Source organism: Somniosus microcephalus, chromosome 4 (assembly GCF_052327205.1).
Source record: "Somniosus microcephalus isolate GS21.2 chromosome 4, FLI_Smic_1.0, whole genome shotgun sequence".
In the NCBI taxonomy this organism is placed as follows: domain Eukaryota; kingdom Metazoa; phylum Chordata; class Chondrichthyes; order Squaliformes; family Somniosidae; genus Somniosus; species Somniosus microcephalus.
The window spans coordinates 207168216-207186290 of NC_140990.1; the positions used below are offsets into that span (position 1 = coordinate 207168216).

An 18075-nucleotide genomic window follows, 5' to 3' on the forward strand; every position below is an offset into this window, starting at 1 on the left:
CGCAAATCGTCCAGCAACTTGTGGTGAGGAAGAGAGACCCATGAATTGAGAATCTCCTTAGGCTGCTGGACGATATGCGCCACTTGTCAGTAACTTCGCAAAAACGGCATCTCATGCTTAACTGCCCCGTGATTTTCATGAAGTTACTGCATTTGCACACTAATTGCCCATTAAACACGCCACAGAAAGGCAAGTCTAGTAATTAACTGCATAAGTACTGTTTTAATGACAGGCTGATTGTTAATGGATGCCATGCAATCTCTTGCCCAGAAAGTAAATAATTAAGTGTGGCCTCCCATTCCTTCAGGTTATGAATTGTTGGAGATTTTTAAACTGTCAAAATTAAAAATAAATTATTACTTTTTCTTTTTTTTCTCTCTCTCTCTCTCTAATCCAATCTTTCTTTCACTCTTTATTTCTCGTTCGGAACCTGATTTAACATTGCATTCACCCCCCTCTAATTCATTCTCCTTCTTAGTCCTCCCTCAGTTTGTTTCTCAATCCTTTAATTTCATTGGTTAAGGAGATGCACTGTTTGTCCCGTCGTTCACCAAGGTCCCGGATGTCCTGCTTCCCTCGCCGTACCGTTATCAGCTCGCACTTAACAGCAACTTTGTGGGCAAAAATTTTAAAAACCTAAATGTGCAATTTTAAGTCTAACTAACTGGGCGCGCAATGAAATGCCCTGCTCCAACAAACCTGGCCCATGAATGGTTTAAGGAGAGAGCTCCAGAATGTAGAGCTGAGGTTCTGCTGGCAGTGGTGAACTGGAGGAAGGAGTAATTCACAGGAGGCCAGAGTGAAAGTGTGAGTTGGGTACTGTGGCTGGATGATGCTGCAGAGGTTGTTTAAGGTGAGGACCCGTCATGTTTTGGGTTTTTTGATTAATTGGCTCAAAATAGATTTATTTGTTTAAGGTGTAATGGGGGAAAAATTCAGTTGGTAGCGCCACCCGTTGGCACCTTAAGAGGGCGCAAACCAACTAGCGCCCGGGCGCGGCGATATCTGCGCCTCTCGCGAAATTGACCGGACATTTTGTGGCGGCGCTAAACAATACCGCCCGATCTCGTGCGCACGCAGATATTGACGTCTTTCTAGAGTGCAACGCCCTTGGGGCGCCCCGGACTGGAAATTCAGTGGTGCCCCCCTCCTTTACGCCTGGCGCGACCAACGACAGGTTGACTGGAACGCTTCCTAGTCGCTGTGGGGCTGGGGGGGTGCTATTTAAAGGGGGCCTCTTCCTGGCTTTTGTGTGGTAGCCATTTTTACACCATTCGTTCAGAGAGAGAGAGAGATTTGGAGAGAGACAAAGAGAAAGAGAGAGACTTCTGCATTGAGTCATCGCTGTCTGAGGTAGTTTTGGCTTCTGACCATAACTTTGCAGGTACAGGAAACTTTCTGGTATCCGGCACTGATGGGACCGAGTTGTTGCCGTCCCATCAAAACTGCCGTACAAACCAGCGCTAATGTTAAAACATACGGCGCTTCTCAGCTCCGTATGAAACAACAAACCCTGTTGCTTAGCAACAGCTTCAAAACAGTCAGCCGCAGCTTAAAAGCGCCTCTGTAGCTAAGCACAGCTTCAGCTAGACGCTTGGGAGCCATGACTGGAATAAAAAAGCAACGAGAAGTAAAAAAACTTACAGGAAACGGCTCCTGAATTTTGCCGGTAGATAGAGCTTTCCGGACATTTAACCTCCGGTTAAACGAAAGTTTCCTGTACTTTGCTTTTTGACCGTCATAACTTTGATTGCCCAGATACTATGGGGGCTGCAATGGATGGGAACGTTGTCCTTCTCCATCACATTCAGAGGGCACAGAGACGCAGAGAGAGAGTGGCAATCATGGCCAGACAGAGGAGGGCCAACAGGAGACCTTACCCTCCCAGAGTTTTTCGCCAACAGTTCTCATACATTAACATGTCTGAGGAGCAGTGTTTGTGAAGGCTGCGATTCAGCAAGGAGGTGGTCACTGAGCTCTGCCACCTGCTTCAGCCAGATCTGCAGCCTCAACTGAGGAGCAGGACGTCTGTCGGTGGCAGTGAAGATAACAGTGGCTCTCAACTTTTATGCCACCGGCTCCTTTCAATCCGCTACTGGGGACATCACCAATATCTCCCAGTTCGTGGTGCATTGCTGCATCCGTCAAGTCACAAATGCCCTCTTTAAAAGGAGACGAGAGTACATCTCTTTCCCCATGACCCCGGACAAGCAGCAAGAACGCGCAACGGGCTTTGCTAGGATAGCGGGCTTCCCCATGGTGCAGTGCGCCATTGACTGCACCCATGTGGCTTTGTGGGCGCAGCAAGAGAATGCCGAGGATTTCCGCAACCGACAGGGCTTCCATTCCTTAAACGTTCAGTTGGTCTGCGACCACAGACAGCTGATACTCACTGTCAATGCCCACTTTCCAGGCAGCAGCCACGATGCCTTCATCCTGCGCCAGACTTCTGTGGCAGACCTTTTCGAGGCACCGCTTCACCCAGGAGGTTGGCTTCTCGAGGACAAGGGATATCCTCTGTGCACCTGGCTGATGACCCCGCTCCGTTCGCCCAACACCCCTGCTGAGCTACGATACAACGAGAAGCTACCAGGAACATCGTTGAGCACACAATCGGCGTGCTCAAGCAACGGTTCCGCTGTCTGGACCATTCTGGAGGAGCCTTGCAGTATTCGCCTGAGCAAGTCTCCCACTTCATTGTTGTGTGCTGCATGCTGCATAACCTGGCAATCCTCAGGACCCAGCCAATGCCACCAGACATTGGAGCAGCAGCAGAGGAGGAGGAGGAGGATGAACATCAGCAGCACCAAGTCGGGAGGGTGGCACAAAGTGGAAGGGCCATCCGTCAAAGGCTCATAGCAAGTCGCTTCTAGACCCCCTCTGAGGGAATGGCTTCTGCCGTTCAAACAACCTGAATGAAACCATCCCGCAACCCCTAAGCCAGTCAAGGCAACAATGAGTGCAAAGACCAAACATGCACATTTTGAATACAGACACTTCTTTATTTCCCAAACTGTGTCTCATTTCCGCATGACAAACTAATTTACACTTTTTTTGGGTGTTTCTTTCTTTCACATAACTGGCTCTCACAACCTAGAGACAATGTCCAAAACAGTAACAAAAATTTGACCACGACCCTCTGCCTTCAATAAAACAATGAAATACATTTTGCGACACCTCCTACTTTTTGCCCTTCGAGGGTGATCTGCCTCCCTTGCAAAATTGCCCCCTTCCCACCCTGCAGCTCCTCCGTAATGGGACCCCAGTGGCTGCAGCAAGGCTGGGAGAAGGCTGCCGAGTGTGAGAAACTGAGACTGCAGATGCCCTTGAGGGACGGCCTGGACCAGCTCTGGAGGGCCTGGCTGCTAACTGCTCCAACTCTGCATGGGCGGCAGCAGTCTGTCCTACAGGTGGCGGCAACTGCAGTGGAGAAGTGACAGTGGTGTTGGCAGCAGGAATGCTGTAATCTTTAGCGAGGACAGCAACTCCCTGCTCGACCAACACACTGGCACTCCGACGGGGCAGCACCTCAGCATGAGGCATAATCTGCTGGAGCACAGATTGCTGGCCTGCTGCGGCGCGGTGAGAGCCCCGGGGAAATCTGCCCGATCCAGCGAGGGTGGCAGCAGTCAGTGCTCGCGTGACCTCAATCTGTGTCTGCATGAGACCAGCCACTGACTGCATTGGCAGCTGCCTGTGTTCCAGCGAAGTGCTCCACATTCCTTGCCAGTGATTCAGTGGATTCAGGCATGCTTGCCACTGCAGTGTGCCTTTGCTCCGCCTGGGCGCTCATTTCAGCGAGGACCCGCTCCTCATCTGCGTTCAGTGCAGCAGGACTCGAGGCTATACTCTCCATCCGGGGAGAAGGCCCCCGAGCTTCCCTAACCCCCTCGTGTTGCTGCAGCCCGCTGGATCCTGGAGCTTCACCCTCATCAGACCATTCTCCCCTCCAGGGAAGTCGTGTCCCCAGTATGGGCATGGGCTGCCTCGGCAGAGGATTGCGCTGATGGTCCGGCTTCCTCTTCCTCCTCGCCTTCAGCTTCACTCCCAATGGCAGCTTGAGGGCCCGTCTCCTCACCTGGTGATTCACCATCTGAAAGCAGGGAGGTACAAGAGTGGCTTTAGCGTGAGGACAGGGTGGCAGCAAGGGAGACATGAGTGCAGCAATGTACTGATTTGGATTGAAAGTGTCAAAGGCTGCTGTTGTGAGGAACAAGTGGAAGGAGAGAGGACAAAAAGGTGATGACCTTACCATTGCTGGCCAGAATGGGGTTGGCATCTCCAGTGGCGACGGGACCAAGCATCCGGCTAGCCACAATCCTGTGGACGCGCTGCTCAAGATCGCTGAGGGCTTGAAGGTGAGGCCGCCCTCCACCGGTCCATTGCTGTTGTCTCCTATTATGAGCCAGCTTGGCCTGCAAGAAAAAGGATGGCGTCTGAGCAAATATGCAGCCATGATCTTGCCTGAAATGCTTCCCATGATTGAACAGCCCTTACTGTATGCAGCCATGATCTTGCCTGAAATGCCTCCCATGGTTGAATAGCCCTTACTGTATGCAAAGTGTGGAATGTGCATGTGTGTTTCATGAAAGGGCCATAGGTGTTGGATGAGTGCTGGGCATTGGGGCTTTCAAGACCCTCTGGCCATAAAGTGAGGTGGAGATGGAGGGATGAAGAGGTTTTGAAAAAAGGCACTCACCCTGATGACCCGAGTGAGGTCGTTGAACTTTTTCCTGCATTGCACAGGGGTCCTAGGCACCATGCTGCTTGAGGTCACTCTGTGAGCCACCTCCCTCCACGCTTTCCTGTATTCGCTTGGCAAAGGCCTCCTGCCACTCTCTGGGCACAGTAGAGATCTGCTGCGCTCCACCGCGTCAACCAGAGCCTCCAAGGCACGCTGGCTGAAGCACTGTGCTCGCACCCTGGCCCCCTCCATGGTCCTTGGCTAGAAGATTTCGCCACAGGTCTGTCCAGGCCGAGACTCAAGGCTCCAGTGAGCAGGGCGTGGCTGCAGAGCAAGATCGACCCTCCCCTTTAAGAACTGACCGGCACCAGTGTGTCTGTGTTCAATCGCTAACTGACAGCACCTGTGCTGTGCCCGCCCTCTGAGGTAGCGCCTCGCTCCTCGGGCTTAGCGCCTTAAGAGAGTTGTGTAGCGCCTGATTTAGTGCTCCAATCACCTCCAGGGGCGAGAGAGGCGAATTTTGCAGTCGGTAGCGATAATTTGCACCGGGCACTAAACTTTGCACCCGGCCGATATTCGCGCCTCAAAATGGGCGATACCGAATTTCTCCCCCAATATGTTTTGGTATAAAATCAGTTTCATCAAAGCAGAGGCCATAAGTGGATGACCAAGGTGGATGTTGCCATTTCATGTTACTTTTCGGGCTGCCTTGTAAAAGAAGTTGTTTCAATATTCAAAGGGATGATCTCCCAAAGGGCCAGCATGTTTATTCTCTAAAGACTGGAGCCACTGGAACAAAGGGTGACTGAATGTTGATGAGCTCTCCCAAAATGAGATGGGTTAGGCATTAAAACGGTTATCCATATCAATTTCAGACTGAGTGTTAACACACTCCAGAGAAGAAATTGAGTACAAGAAGTTGGAATGACTTCATTCATGTAACCGCAGCCGTAAGTTACCGTCAGCGCAGCCGGCTTAATTGGTAGCTCAGTGGCCAATCCTGGCCACTGTGAGCAGGGCGTGGGCACTTTATGGGTTAAGTCTCTGGTTTCCTGTGTAGATGGGACAAGTTGAGACAGTCAGGAAAAATCTTGTTTGGAAGACAGACAATGGGATGAAGTCATCATCTTAAGTTTAGTGCTGACTAGTTTCAGAGAATTGTTAGTCTGAAAAGTAAATCTAGTCAACTAACTGGGATAGTGTGATGTCCTTTGTTATTTTCTGTTACGAGAAGCATTCTGTATTAGATTAAAATTCACTGTAAATGTTATTCTGTTTGTTCACACCTAATATATGTAAAATAAATCAGCCTGTTGGCTTATAATTCGTCTTTTTTATAAACTGTATCACAATCTACATTCCAGAAGATAGGACAAACAAACGTGGAGGCACATACGGAATTGCAGTGTACGGCTCACATAACATAAAGGGTTTCATGGTTACGATCCCAGGTTACTCTATTGTGATATACTTTTGAATGAAATGAGGATATGTAGGGTAGCACTTGGGATGCTGGCGAAAGTATTGGAAGAGTCAAGCTTGTAGTTGACAAATGCAGGAATAAGTGTGGTGATCAATTTGGGTGATGTTGCTAAGGTGGAAGTAAGAGATTGTGATGGGGTTTGAAGTTCAGCTTTGTGTCAAATAGCACAATGAGGTTGCACATTGAGTAAGGGGCTATGGAGGTTAATGGAATTAGTGACCAGGCTGTCGCTGGTCTTGCCAATGTTAATTTGAAAAAAAAATCTGGCTCATCCAAGATTTGGGCCCCGATATTTCCGGGTAGGAGGGGAGGGAGCTGGGGGGCGGCGGAGCAGGGGCGGCGCAGATTAGTGGTCTCAGGTCCTGCCGAATTTAGCGGCAGGACCTGATTATCATTTTTGGAATCCGTTTCCCGGCCGCTGATTGAGAGGCTGGCTTGGCTGGCTGTCGGGCGGGTAGGCCTGTGGCAGCAGGCTGCGGGGGGAGGATGTGGCGGAGGGAGGAGAGATCGGGGGGTCTATGGTCGGGGGGGGCTGGGGGGGCGGCATCGATGGAGGGCCCAAGAGAGTTCGGGGGTGGCATCAATGGGGGGGCCCGGAGAGATCGGGTGAGGAGAGGAGAAGATCGCAGGTCAGGGGAGGGGTTGCGTGGAGGAGACAGTCCTTGCCTCCCTTTAGCTGCCAGGTTTCCCGGGCTTCGGGAAACTCGGTCGGCCGGTGTTAAAGCTGAAATAGAGAAAAAATCTTGGACGTCGCCTCACTAAAATATTTAAATGCTGGACCCGCCTCCTGAGAGCGGGTTGATCGTCTATCCACCATCCCGCCTCCGTTAAAACCAGAAGTGGGCGAGTTCGAGGGGGGGTTGGTTTCGGGTTTGAAATTTTAAAACATTTTTACTTCCCACCTGACCCAAATCCACCCGTTTTTGGGGATTAAAATTGTGCCTTTAATATCTGACACTAGTCAGACAGCACCGTGGCAATCAATGAGGTCGAAGGTGATCGTGAAGCAGTAGAGTTGGGTGCCCTCCACATACATGTAGAAGCTGAGGGGAAACATGTAGGTGAGGAATAGAAGGGCACAAAGATTGGAATCTTGGGACTATCCTGAGGTGACCATGTGGGTGCAAGAGGAGAAGCCATTGCATGTGGTGTTCTGATTATACTGGGACACGTGAGAATGGAACTAATTGAGGATGGTGCCACCGAGTTGAGGTGATTGAGGGGGGATGGTGTGGTCAACCATGTTGAACAGGGAGGTCAACGAGGACACAGAGGGACAATATGTCACAGACACTAAAGAAACTGGATTGAAGGGATTGAAATAGGGAGTGAATGGAATACGGAATGTTAACCCTCCTTGACCTGCCTGCCCCCTCGTGTTCAGTGTGGATTTGAGTGGCAAGTTGAATGATAGTTGTGAGGACAGTTGGCCTGAAGAAAAAGGAGATTGGAAAGAATGGAGGAGTTGAGGGTAGGCTTTAATGAGAAGGGGTAATGGCAGTTTTGACGGGAAGTAGAATGATTGAACATGAACATGAAACAGCTTCTCTCAGTTGTGGTAAGGAGGGCAACAATTAATTAGGCCTATTTGTTGGCTGACATCCATGTACGTGAAAGTGCCTGCATTGCTTCACTTCTTACTTTGAAGAAATGGTGTGAACAGCAGTTTTGCTGTACCAATCATTTGCGAAGGCATGCAACGCTTTGTCATTCAATTCTTTCTTGTTTGTGTAATTTTATTCAGGTGTGGGAACCAGGACTGATTTGCAGTTTTACTTGGTCATTGGAACTGCCTCAAGTAATGTGGCAAAAATAGTACATTTTTTAAATACATTTTGCATAGCTGCTCCAGTTACATTTTAAGTATGACTGTGCCACAGAAAAGTTACCTCATTTCATCATACTAGTCCCACAGATCAGATAACTGGTCTGATTTCCTGTCCTTAACACCCCATGTATACCAAAGCCCAGGGCTTTAGGGACCGGAAATGGGAGTGGAAATCTCCCACCTGAAACAAGTGGGTGTGTTTAAATCCCGTGTGACTGCATTTGATGTTGCAAAATGGAATCAACAACTGATCTGGTTAAGTCTATGATATGACCGATGTTCCCTTTAATTTGCGGTTTAAGTGCGCGGTCCCTTTAAAGTTGCTGCACGTGCGGCTGCGTATGCGCAGTATCTTCCAGCGGCAGCAGCTGGTGAGCAGCCTGTGCGGGACCTCCCAATCGATGTGCGGCTGTGCACTTTTGGGGGGACATTGGATGTGACTGTCAAGTTTTATGCTTCTGGGCTTAATGTGCACAAAAAGACAGTCATATCCACAATGGGTGATGGGAGCAGAGAGGTGGACGAAAACAAATCCTTTTTTTTAAATATGGAAAAAAGATATAGTTGGGTTGGATTCATATAAAAATTAAATTATTTATGGCGAGAGAGAAAAAAGGAAAGAGTGAATAGGAGAGAAAATAAAGCCAAACCAGTGTTTTAAAAACGTTACATTTTATTTCTGATGTTTTGTAGTAGAGAGCCAACATTGGACATTAGAGCATCTGCTTTATTGTAACGATAGGTTTGTTGCAGCGTTCTTGTGTGTGCTGAAATCAGCAGTTTTAGGATTAAATTGCTGCTCCTGCAGCATAACTTTCCAGTCGGTCTATCCCTGTTACTGATGCGGATTAGTGCACACTCACTCTGACAGCATTTATTTGCCGCCTTAAGAATGCCAAAAATAAACAGGTAGATAGAATTTAAACTAGCTTGATAAATTACTGCAATTATTACCAATGAAGTGGTAAAAATAAAATATATATCGACATGTGTTTGTCATAAAGGAGCGTTGAAGTGTTTTCTTGGGCCAGAAACCTTGCCGGTACAGGCGTGATGGACCAAACGGCCTCCTTCTGTGCTGTAAGTTTCAATGGAAAAACTTCCTGAAAATTATTTTCCTGTTGAAAACCCATTGTCGTTATAAATAGAATATTTTCATTATCTCCATTTTATGGGCAACCATAAGTCACAAATATTTTCCGGTCAAACTGACTTGTGAAGACGGTTATCTTTTATATGTCATAGCTGGCCACAACATATCCTTTTTATACAACAGTGTGGTCTCTAAACCAATGATTTAGTTGGTTTATGCTTTGCACAAGTGACCACCAGAACTCTCTTTTTAAGTATGCGTTCATGCTACAAAAGGTTTTGAGAGACTGTTTCACATGAAGCAATGCCTGAATGTCTGCCTTATTGTCAATGTGATGCCCCAGTAAATGCTGTCAGTCCAGCTGCACCAACAGTGAATCGTTTGCACTTTTCTATATATTCTACTCTCCTATGCACCTTAATTTCTGAACTCCAGTCTCAATGTGTCACCCAAAAGGAAATGTATTTGATCACATTACCTGAACACAAAATAGTGATGTTTCATAGCCACAACGATAAGTATGCTTGAAAACAATTGTTTTAAACTGATTGCGCAAACGGTAATATACTAATAAAATATGTTAAGGGATGGGCACTTTACAGAAAACTAGTACCTTGTGGAATGGTTACCATAACTCCATTGTGCCTGCGGTGCTCTTGAGTTGCGTGGTTGGTGCCATTCAGTGTTTATTTTCCATTAATCAGCTGTACCTGCATTGTCTATACCCAGAAATTTTACCTAGGTTAACATTCAGTGAACTTATTGGGTCTTGGGTTATCTGAAGCTCTGCAACATGCCAAAGTTGCCACACTTGTCTGACTGCTTCAGTGGACACTTGGTAACTGATCCAACTTTGTGGAGGTTGGTGTCTGTGCTGGAAATTCGTTTCTACAGTTTGAAAGAGAGTATTGGCATTTTCAGCACTTTCGTGATATTTAATGGACCCGATGCTTTGAACACAAGAAATATGAAATAAAAGTCTTGTCCTTTGTATATGTCCTCCTATTGCCTGTGGAATACTGTTTGCATTTCATGCATTCCCACCAGTTAAGCTATAAAAGTACATTTGGTGTAGAAGTTGATCATTATATTCATACAAAAGTTATTCCTTTTCATTTTTAAATAGACTACTCCGTATAACCTAAGAATACAACAGCAAGTGTCAATAAAGTTTAGGCAAATGCCTTAACTAAGCATTGTCACTAAGTCAGCAGTTTAAGTGGTCGATGGTTTCCAACAACACAAGAAGCTCGACACTATTCAGGATAAAGCAGCCCGCTTAATTGGCACTCCAGCCACCACCTTCAACATTCACTCCCTCCACCACTGGCGCACTGTGGCTGCAGTGTGTGCCATCTACAAGATGCACTGCAGCAACTCGCCAAAGCTCCTTCAACAGCACCTTCCAAACCCGCGACCTCTACCACTTAGAAGGACAAGGGCAGCAGACGCATGGGAACATCACCACCTACAAGTTCCCCTCCAAGCCACACACCATCCTGACTTGGACCTGTATCGCCGTTCCTTCACTGTCGCTGGGCCAAAATCCTGGAACTCCCTTCCTAACGGCATTGTGGGTGTACCTACACCATATGGACTGCAGCGGTTCAAGAAGGTGGCTCACCACCATCTTCTCAAGGGCAATTAGGGATGGGCACTAAATGCAGGCCTAGCCAGCGACGCCCACATCCCATCAATGAATTTTTTAAAAATGACTAACAAGTGGTATTAATACTGCCTCATATTCACAGCTCAAAACAATAAGTCGGTGTTTTTAAATAGAGTGCAGCAAATGACTGACTGAATTACAAGGCAGGAATGAAACTGAGCAATTCTATAGACATTGTGACCTGTAGAATAGTGAAGCTCACATGGTTTGTGAACATCACTGGCGAGACTGCGAAACTGAATTATTGCTTTAAACTTGACACCAGGCATTCACTTTTGGCAGCCGAGCTAAGTGAGGTGTTTGAGGTGTGTCACATCAGGTGACTAGTTCAATGGATTACTAGGAAATATGTTACATCCTATAGAGTTATATATATTTTTAATTCAAGTGCTGCCAGGCATCATTCTGGTATTGGCTTCTCCAATACGACCTCTGAACCTGAGGGACAGTGAGCAGGGTGTCACCAGTATTCTCATCACCCTGGCATAGTCATTCTTGCCTCGAACCTTTTCTCATGTGATGGTTAGCAATTCATTTCGATGCCATCTGCATTGCATTTTTAATCTTCTTCATATTGTTCTTCACAATCTTTGTTTCATTCATCCCCAGCCTCCTTAAGTTTAGTCTTTTAAGAAAGGCCTCCACAATTAGTCATTGATAGATGAAAGGTAAGGAGTGTGGAACCAATGGTGAATGGGGAGTTGTGGTTGAGGTTACTGGTATCACTCGTGAATAATCGGATCACATAGAGCCCGAGCAGAAAGGGGCTGTCTACATTGTATCCTCCCTTCTCCTCTTTCTGTCCTTCCACTTCCTGTTGCACTTGCTCCTCCTCCTCGTCTTCCTTGTGCTCTGTGGCTTCTTGCCTGATAGGTGGAGGCAAGGGCTGTCCCCTCATAATAGCCAGGTTGTGTAGAATGCAGCATACTGCCACAAATCTTGATATCCACTCAGCTGAGTACTGTAGGGCTCCTCCAGAGTGGTCCAGGCAGCGGAGGCGTTGTTTGAGGACACCGATGGTGTGCTCTATAATGTTCCTTGTGGCAGCATGGCTCTCATTGTAGGCCTGCTGTGCACGTGTGCATGGGTTCTGGACCAGAGTCATGTGCCACGTCATTGGTGGATAACCCTTGTCGCCCAGTAGCCAGCTTTTGACTTGCAATAACAACAGGAAATGCTGGAAAATCTCAGCAGGCCAGGCAACATCCGTGGAGAGAAATTAGAGTCGACGTTTCGGGTCTAACCCTTTTTCAAAACTGGAAAGGAAATGAAATAGATCGAAAGGCAGGGCTGGGAGGGAACAAAAGAAGTGAAGAGCCATTAAGAGGTATTCAAAACGAGACGAGATGGTGATAGGACTAGTGGAGACCAAAGACGGCTCAGATTAGGTGTGAAATGTTCTGGCAGAATGAAAGACAGCTGCCACGTGGGAGAGAGAAAAAAGAAAGGGAGGGGGGGAGGGCAAAACCAAAACAAAGGGGTGGATAAAAAATGGGGCCGAGGTTATGATCTGAAATTGTTGAACTCGATATTGAGTCCGGAAGGCTGCAAAGTGCCTAATCGGAAGATGAGGTGCTGTTCCTCGAGTTTACGTTGAGCTTCCGTGGTTTGGTGGGTCAAATGCAGCTGACACAGAGGACTGCTGCAGAATGAAGGAATGCCAGGATAACGGGCATTCACTTGCATGATCTGCTTGTGGTCGCACACCAGCTGCACATTGAGGGAGTGCAGGAAAATGACAGAGTTGACATGAGGCACATGCAAAGCAATGTGCGTGCAGTCAATGGCAGTCTGCACCATGGAAACCCCTCCTGCAATCTGAGCAAATCATTGTGCTTGCTTGTCTCTGGCAAGAGGGAATGATCAGCTGTCTCTCTTTGTATAGAGAGCTTCCGTGACCTCCCTTATGCAGCAAACTGCGAGATGTGGCTCATATTTCTAGCAGCTGCCTGGAAGGAGCCAGACTCATAGAGTAAGAGCCACAGTCAGCTTCATAGCCACTGGCAATGCTGTCCTTGCCCTCCTTTCAGGTTGCAGTTGTGGCTGCATCAGTTGGCAGATTTCAGTCACAACCTCTTCAGTGAAGCAAAGACGTTTCATGCATTGGTCCTTGCTGAAGTTGAGGTAGGAGTATTACTCCCTATAGACCCTCAGTGGATATGGCCTCCTGCTGAGAGCCCCTCTGCCCCTCCTCCTCCCTCTTCTTTCAGCTTGTCCTGCTCTGTGTGGCCTCTCATCATTCTCCCAGTTATGCTCAATTCCAAGAGGAAGGCCTAGCAGGCCACCCATGTCTGGAAGCAACTTGTTTCAGCACAAGCTTTTAAATCAACAAAATAGTACTTCAGCACCAGCCAGACCACTCCCTTTTAGACTACTGAAAATTTAGACAAGTATAGGAAAGCTCCAAAAATGCATAGAATTGCACCGGCCGCCAGAAGAAAGAATCCAGCAAATAACCTGTAAGTAATTCATGATCCCTTTAAGTAGCGCTGGTGAAGGAGTCCGTCATGCCATTGAACGCGTGTTCAGTTTTGGGACGTTGAGAGGGCATTGACTGGAGTGTGGCGTTCGAAAATGCCAGCGCTGCCATTTTCGATCAGTGTTGCGCACTGACGTCATAATCTATCAGCTCTGCATGTTGCCAGTGGTCGTTGGGGTGCATGTGCAAACTATTCTACCAAGATGGCATCCAGCGCAATTCCTGTCGGAATTGTGTGCGCGCATCTAGGACCTGATTTTCATCCTTTAGGAAGCTGATTAGCACCTTTTTAAAAAAAAAAACGGGCACTACAGAGCACAATGTCTCCCCCATAATCTCTTAGAATTATACCAAAATGATGCATCATTATCATTACCTTTTTTTTGGTTGGTTGTGCATGTTAAGCTATTGGACAGTTTCCTTTTTTCTTGTTAGTTAACTGTTTGGCACCTTTATTTCCCTTTCTAATTGGTCATATTCTGTTTCTATTATTGAGCAGACATATTCCACAACATCTTTCTCCTCAATCACATTCCACCAATATAAAAATTCTATCGCACAATAACAAAAAAATTCTATCCTGTCACATTGGAGCCAAAGAATTACGATAATACAGCTGCTAGGAGAGTTCTTTATCTACTCACTCTATCTTAACAGCCCTAAATTACAATTTTCATCATACAGCAAATAAAAATAAATTCCAAAGTTATGCATTAACTTGGCGCCAACGACTATTCCCCTCTTATTCCACAAACAGCGCAGTACACCATGCTGGGTTTGTGAACATTACAACTCTTGAGCACTCGCCTCCTCCATACTTCATAATCCACACCCAGCTATCTGACTCTCATGTTCTGAGTCTCTCTGTACACTTCAATACACATCCATCAATGGCCAAAAACTGAAGGTTTTATGACCTCTTTTCCCCCCCCCCCTTTCAACGCATGTGCAAACTGACCAGTTGACTACGTATATGCGAAGCAGTCAGTTGACTACCAACTTTATATAATTTTCTATTGAATCCCATGGCTGAAGGAAACAAACAAATAGAAAATCTAGTTATCACGTTGCTATGGAGCAGAGCGGGGGAAATGAATTAAAAAGTAGAAATGGTGGGACATGTGCTCACTGGGTGTGAAGAAAGCTTTGTTGTTGGGGGGAGTTAGCTGGGTGGGAGCAAGTACTCCTGGTCTGATCGTAACATGTTGGCCGCTGTCTGCCAGCAGCATGAGCCATCTAAATCTATGGGCAGTGGCACAGGAGATTGACTAGTAATGTATAACATACCAGGTAACTAGATATTCTGTATCCTAGCTCTAACCTGCCCCTTCATTCTGAAACATAGTCATACAGAAAACAAAGCTACAACGAAAATCCATTAAATATAGGGCCAGATCCCTTTCACCCCATCCTGTCCCAAGAGACAATGTAACAACTGCCCTCAAGACAGTTTATCACACACCATTGGTTCACCAGTGACACTTACAAATAGCTCTGACTTTGCTGCTGCCACAGTGAATGATGTTCCTCTGAAAGCCATAATTGAATTACGACCTTAAAATACTCGCCGATTATATAACATTTTGAATTGCTGCTTTTCTATTTCAGCATGGCTCCTAGGCGAGCAAGCTTACTGCACTACATATAGTTGTGGTTGCTGCAGCTGGTCTTCCTGTAACCTGACTGTACTGTGGGATTCTCTATTTAGTGTGGAAATACAGACCGCGCATGGCAGTTTGGCCAGTGCACCTGTGCAAATTAGTGATCTCACTACAGAGGTGATTTGTATGTATAATGACATGATGGTGTGTCATGATATTGCTGCCAAAATGCACTGCTGGCCTAACCAGACAGTGCATTTATTGGCTTTAGAAAGCCACGAGCAGTAAAAAAAAACCTGCAGTTAAACAAAATAATCCTGTAGGGTTGCTGATCTTAAAGAAAAACATACAGCAACTTTATTGTGATTTTTGCCGTGAGCTGCATGAGACCTGCTATATGGGAGTCGGCAGCTGAAGAGCAATACAAAAAGCTGCTTATTGTGGGTTTTTATCTTGTTTCTCATTGAAAAGGTCCATTTGTAAACCAATCCTTGTAGGCAAAGACTGAAGATCTTTTAAAATAAGTAAAATTATGCAACATCATAGTCTAATGCAGCAGAAAGCTAAGCTACATTAAAGCGCTGTTTTCAGAAATGATTCTTCAGTTGGTCTTTTATCCAGCCTGAGGAAGAGTGACTAATAGAATGTACAAAACCCTTTTATGAAAGGGTTGGATTAAAGCTAAGGCCTGCTTTCCTACATCTGTCCTAGTCTTTTCACTTGTCTTCTGATATGTCCCTTGGTTGCTTAGATTTCTGTGGTCACTTTTCCATCTCTCATTGATGAAGCAGCTGAAGATGGTTGGGCCTAGGACACTGCCCTGAGGAACTCCTGCAGCGATGTCCTGGGGCTGAACAGTTTGGCTAGAGGCGTGGCTAGTTCTGGAGCACAAGTCTTCAACACTACAGCCGGGATGTTGTCGGGGCATTATGTATGGGATACATGAAGAAATTTGCAACTGCATTCACTTCCTGTCATTAGAAATTCCTATGGCCGCATTTAGAGTGGAAAAAGCCCAAGGAAATTTGTAATGCTATAATGGCACCCTCCCGGCAGTGGTGGTGGTGCTGCTACACCTACCTTGGTGGAAAGTTGTAATTATAGCACAAGTTCCACCGAGGCCTGTTTTCTAACAACAGGAGTTGTGACATATTCTTCGTTCGAATCCTACTCAAGTCTGCTCTCTCACACCTCTCTCCATTATATTCAGATTATGTTGGCACCACTTCCTACTCTTGCTCTGATCTGGAAAATTCCAATGTTTATGCTTTTAATTTTCACCCATCTGTCACATTTACATGGTCCACCTTGGACTCTTCCCTTCTTGGACTTCGCTGTCTCTTTCTCGCACTCTGTCTCTCCCTCTCACAATGGGCTTTTCTCCCCCACAATGAACTGGATTATTTTTCTTATAATTATTTTTTCTCTCTGTTTCTGGTGCCTATCATTTGTGCCCTGATGTTCCACATCAGAAATATCCAATTTCTTCCTTGCTCAGGGTTTTACCTTGGCAATAGTTGATAGGACAATTGACTGTCCCTTGCATTTCCTGTGCTTCCCTTCTTACTCCCTCACATGACAACAAAGCCCCTCCTTGTCCTCGCCATCCATCCCACTAGCCTCTGCTTTTGCTAAATAATCTTCCCCATTTCTATCACCTACAGCACGATCCCACCATCAAGCAGGTTTCCACTCCTCCTACTTTCCTGAGGGGACATTCCATTTGGAGATATTCCTGTTCATTCTTTCATCGCCCTGTCTTCTGTCCTTTGGCACTTTGTCATGCACCACTCCCCATGCCATTTTCCATCATCAAAATTCACTCTTTCCATGTGAGATAGAAAATTGCACATACTTCCAGTCTGGTTTCGTGTAATTGTTGCTAACATGACTGCTTTGCTGAACAGCTCCATTACGTCCGTAACTGATGTCCACTGAGCACAAACAACTTCAAATGTTAGCTGTCTCTCCCATCCACTTTCCACTTCATTGTTTCTCCCATTTACTTTCCACTTCATTGCCCTCCTAGTTGGGGTTTTTTGTCCATCTTTCCATGCCTTTTCACTGCCTCACATAACTATTTTCACACACTACCACATGGAGTGGTTGAGGTGAATAGCATAGATGCATTTAAGGGGAGCTAGATAAGTACATGAGGGAGAAAGGAACAGAAGGATATGTTGACTGGGTGAGATGAAGTAAGGTGGGAGGAGGCTTTTGTAGACCAGTTGGGCCGAATGGCCGGTTTCTGTGCTGTAAATTCAATACTGTTTTGTTTTAATGTCTTTGCACTATAATCTTTACGTGGTCCACCAGTTTTCACCTATTTCCAGTTTATAAAACAACTATTTGCAGGTTATTTAAACTCATTAACAGGAGTCAGCATTCCTCTTTCTTTTTTGTTCAATCCTATAACTGATCTTATCTTCCAGTTTCCAGTTCTGTTGAAGAGATTGCATCTAAATCACTAACTTTTCTCTCTTCTGAGGATCTACCATGTATTTCAGCTATTCTCTTTTTTATTAGCAACATTTTGTTTTATCAAAGCGAAATAGGTGATGAATTTTGATAATTAAAGGAAAAAGCCACACCTACAATTCCTAATTAAACCAGCCTTGCACCACATTGGTTACTATGACTGAAATACTGTGACTAAAATACTGTGACTAAAATATCATGAAATTATTCAAATTTCTGTGCACTGCCTTGCAAACTCATTGTACTTTTTTATACTTTTGCAGATTTGAGCAAACTTGTGTGATTCACCCGTCAAAAATATGAATGGATTTTACCCGACGAATTTTGTTAATGGAACAATTCAAGGGAGAAACTAAGAACGGTTAATGAGCAGCTTCCCTGTGAAGAGAAGCGTGGCTGCCCAATTTTACAAGCAACTGTAAAACCATACCAGCGAGAGTAAACAAAGCATCAGAAAAGGCCTTCTGTTCAGTTGAAAAGAAGAGGTTATGTCTTCTGGGACCATCTCTTTCTAGAAGCACTTTACTTTGGGATTTGTCATACTCTCTTCATGAGTAACAATTCGGGCTAAGCGGATTTTTAGAAAATGAGTGATGGAACGTGGGTTATCCTAAGTCCAGCAGAGTTTGCTCAGCTGCAACAGTACACGGAATGTAAGTATGACCTCTATTGTAGTGCCACTAAAGCAGTAATTGTAAGGAGTCTTATGGCTCTATAAAGGGAAACTGTTGAATACAAAGGAGAAATAGAAAGGTTGTGT

The 18075-nt window shown here is 46.0% G+C and overlaps 1 protein-coding gene across 4 annotated transcripts in view; it reads left to right on the forward strand.

The window, feature by feature from the left end:
* LOC147120179 (diacylglycerol kinase beta-like) overlaps nt 1-18075 on the forward strand; it is a 752216-nt gene that overhangs the window by 81295 nt on the left and 652846 nt on the right. For all 4 annotated transcript variants that reach the window (XM_085985737.1, XM_085985736.1, XM_085985741.1 and 1 more), the window contains one exon: nt 17579-17968. In XM_085985737.1, coding sequence (XP_085841863.1) covers nt 17902-17968 — 67 coding nt within the window. In that variant the 5' untranslated portion in view covers nt 17579-17901. The remainder of the gene's footprint in view (nt 1-17578; nt 17969-18075) is intronic.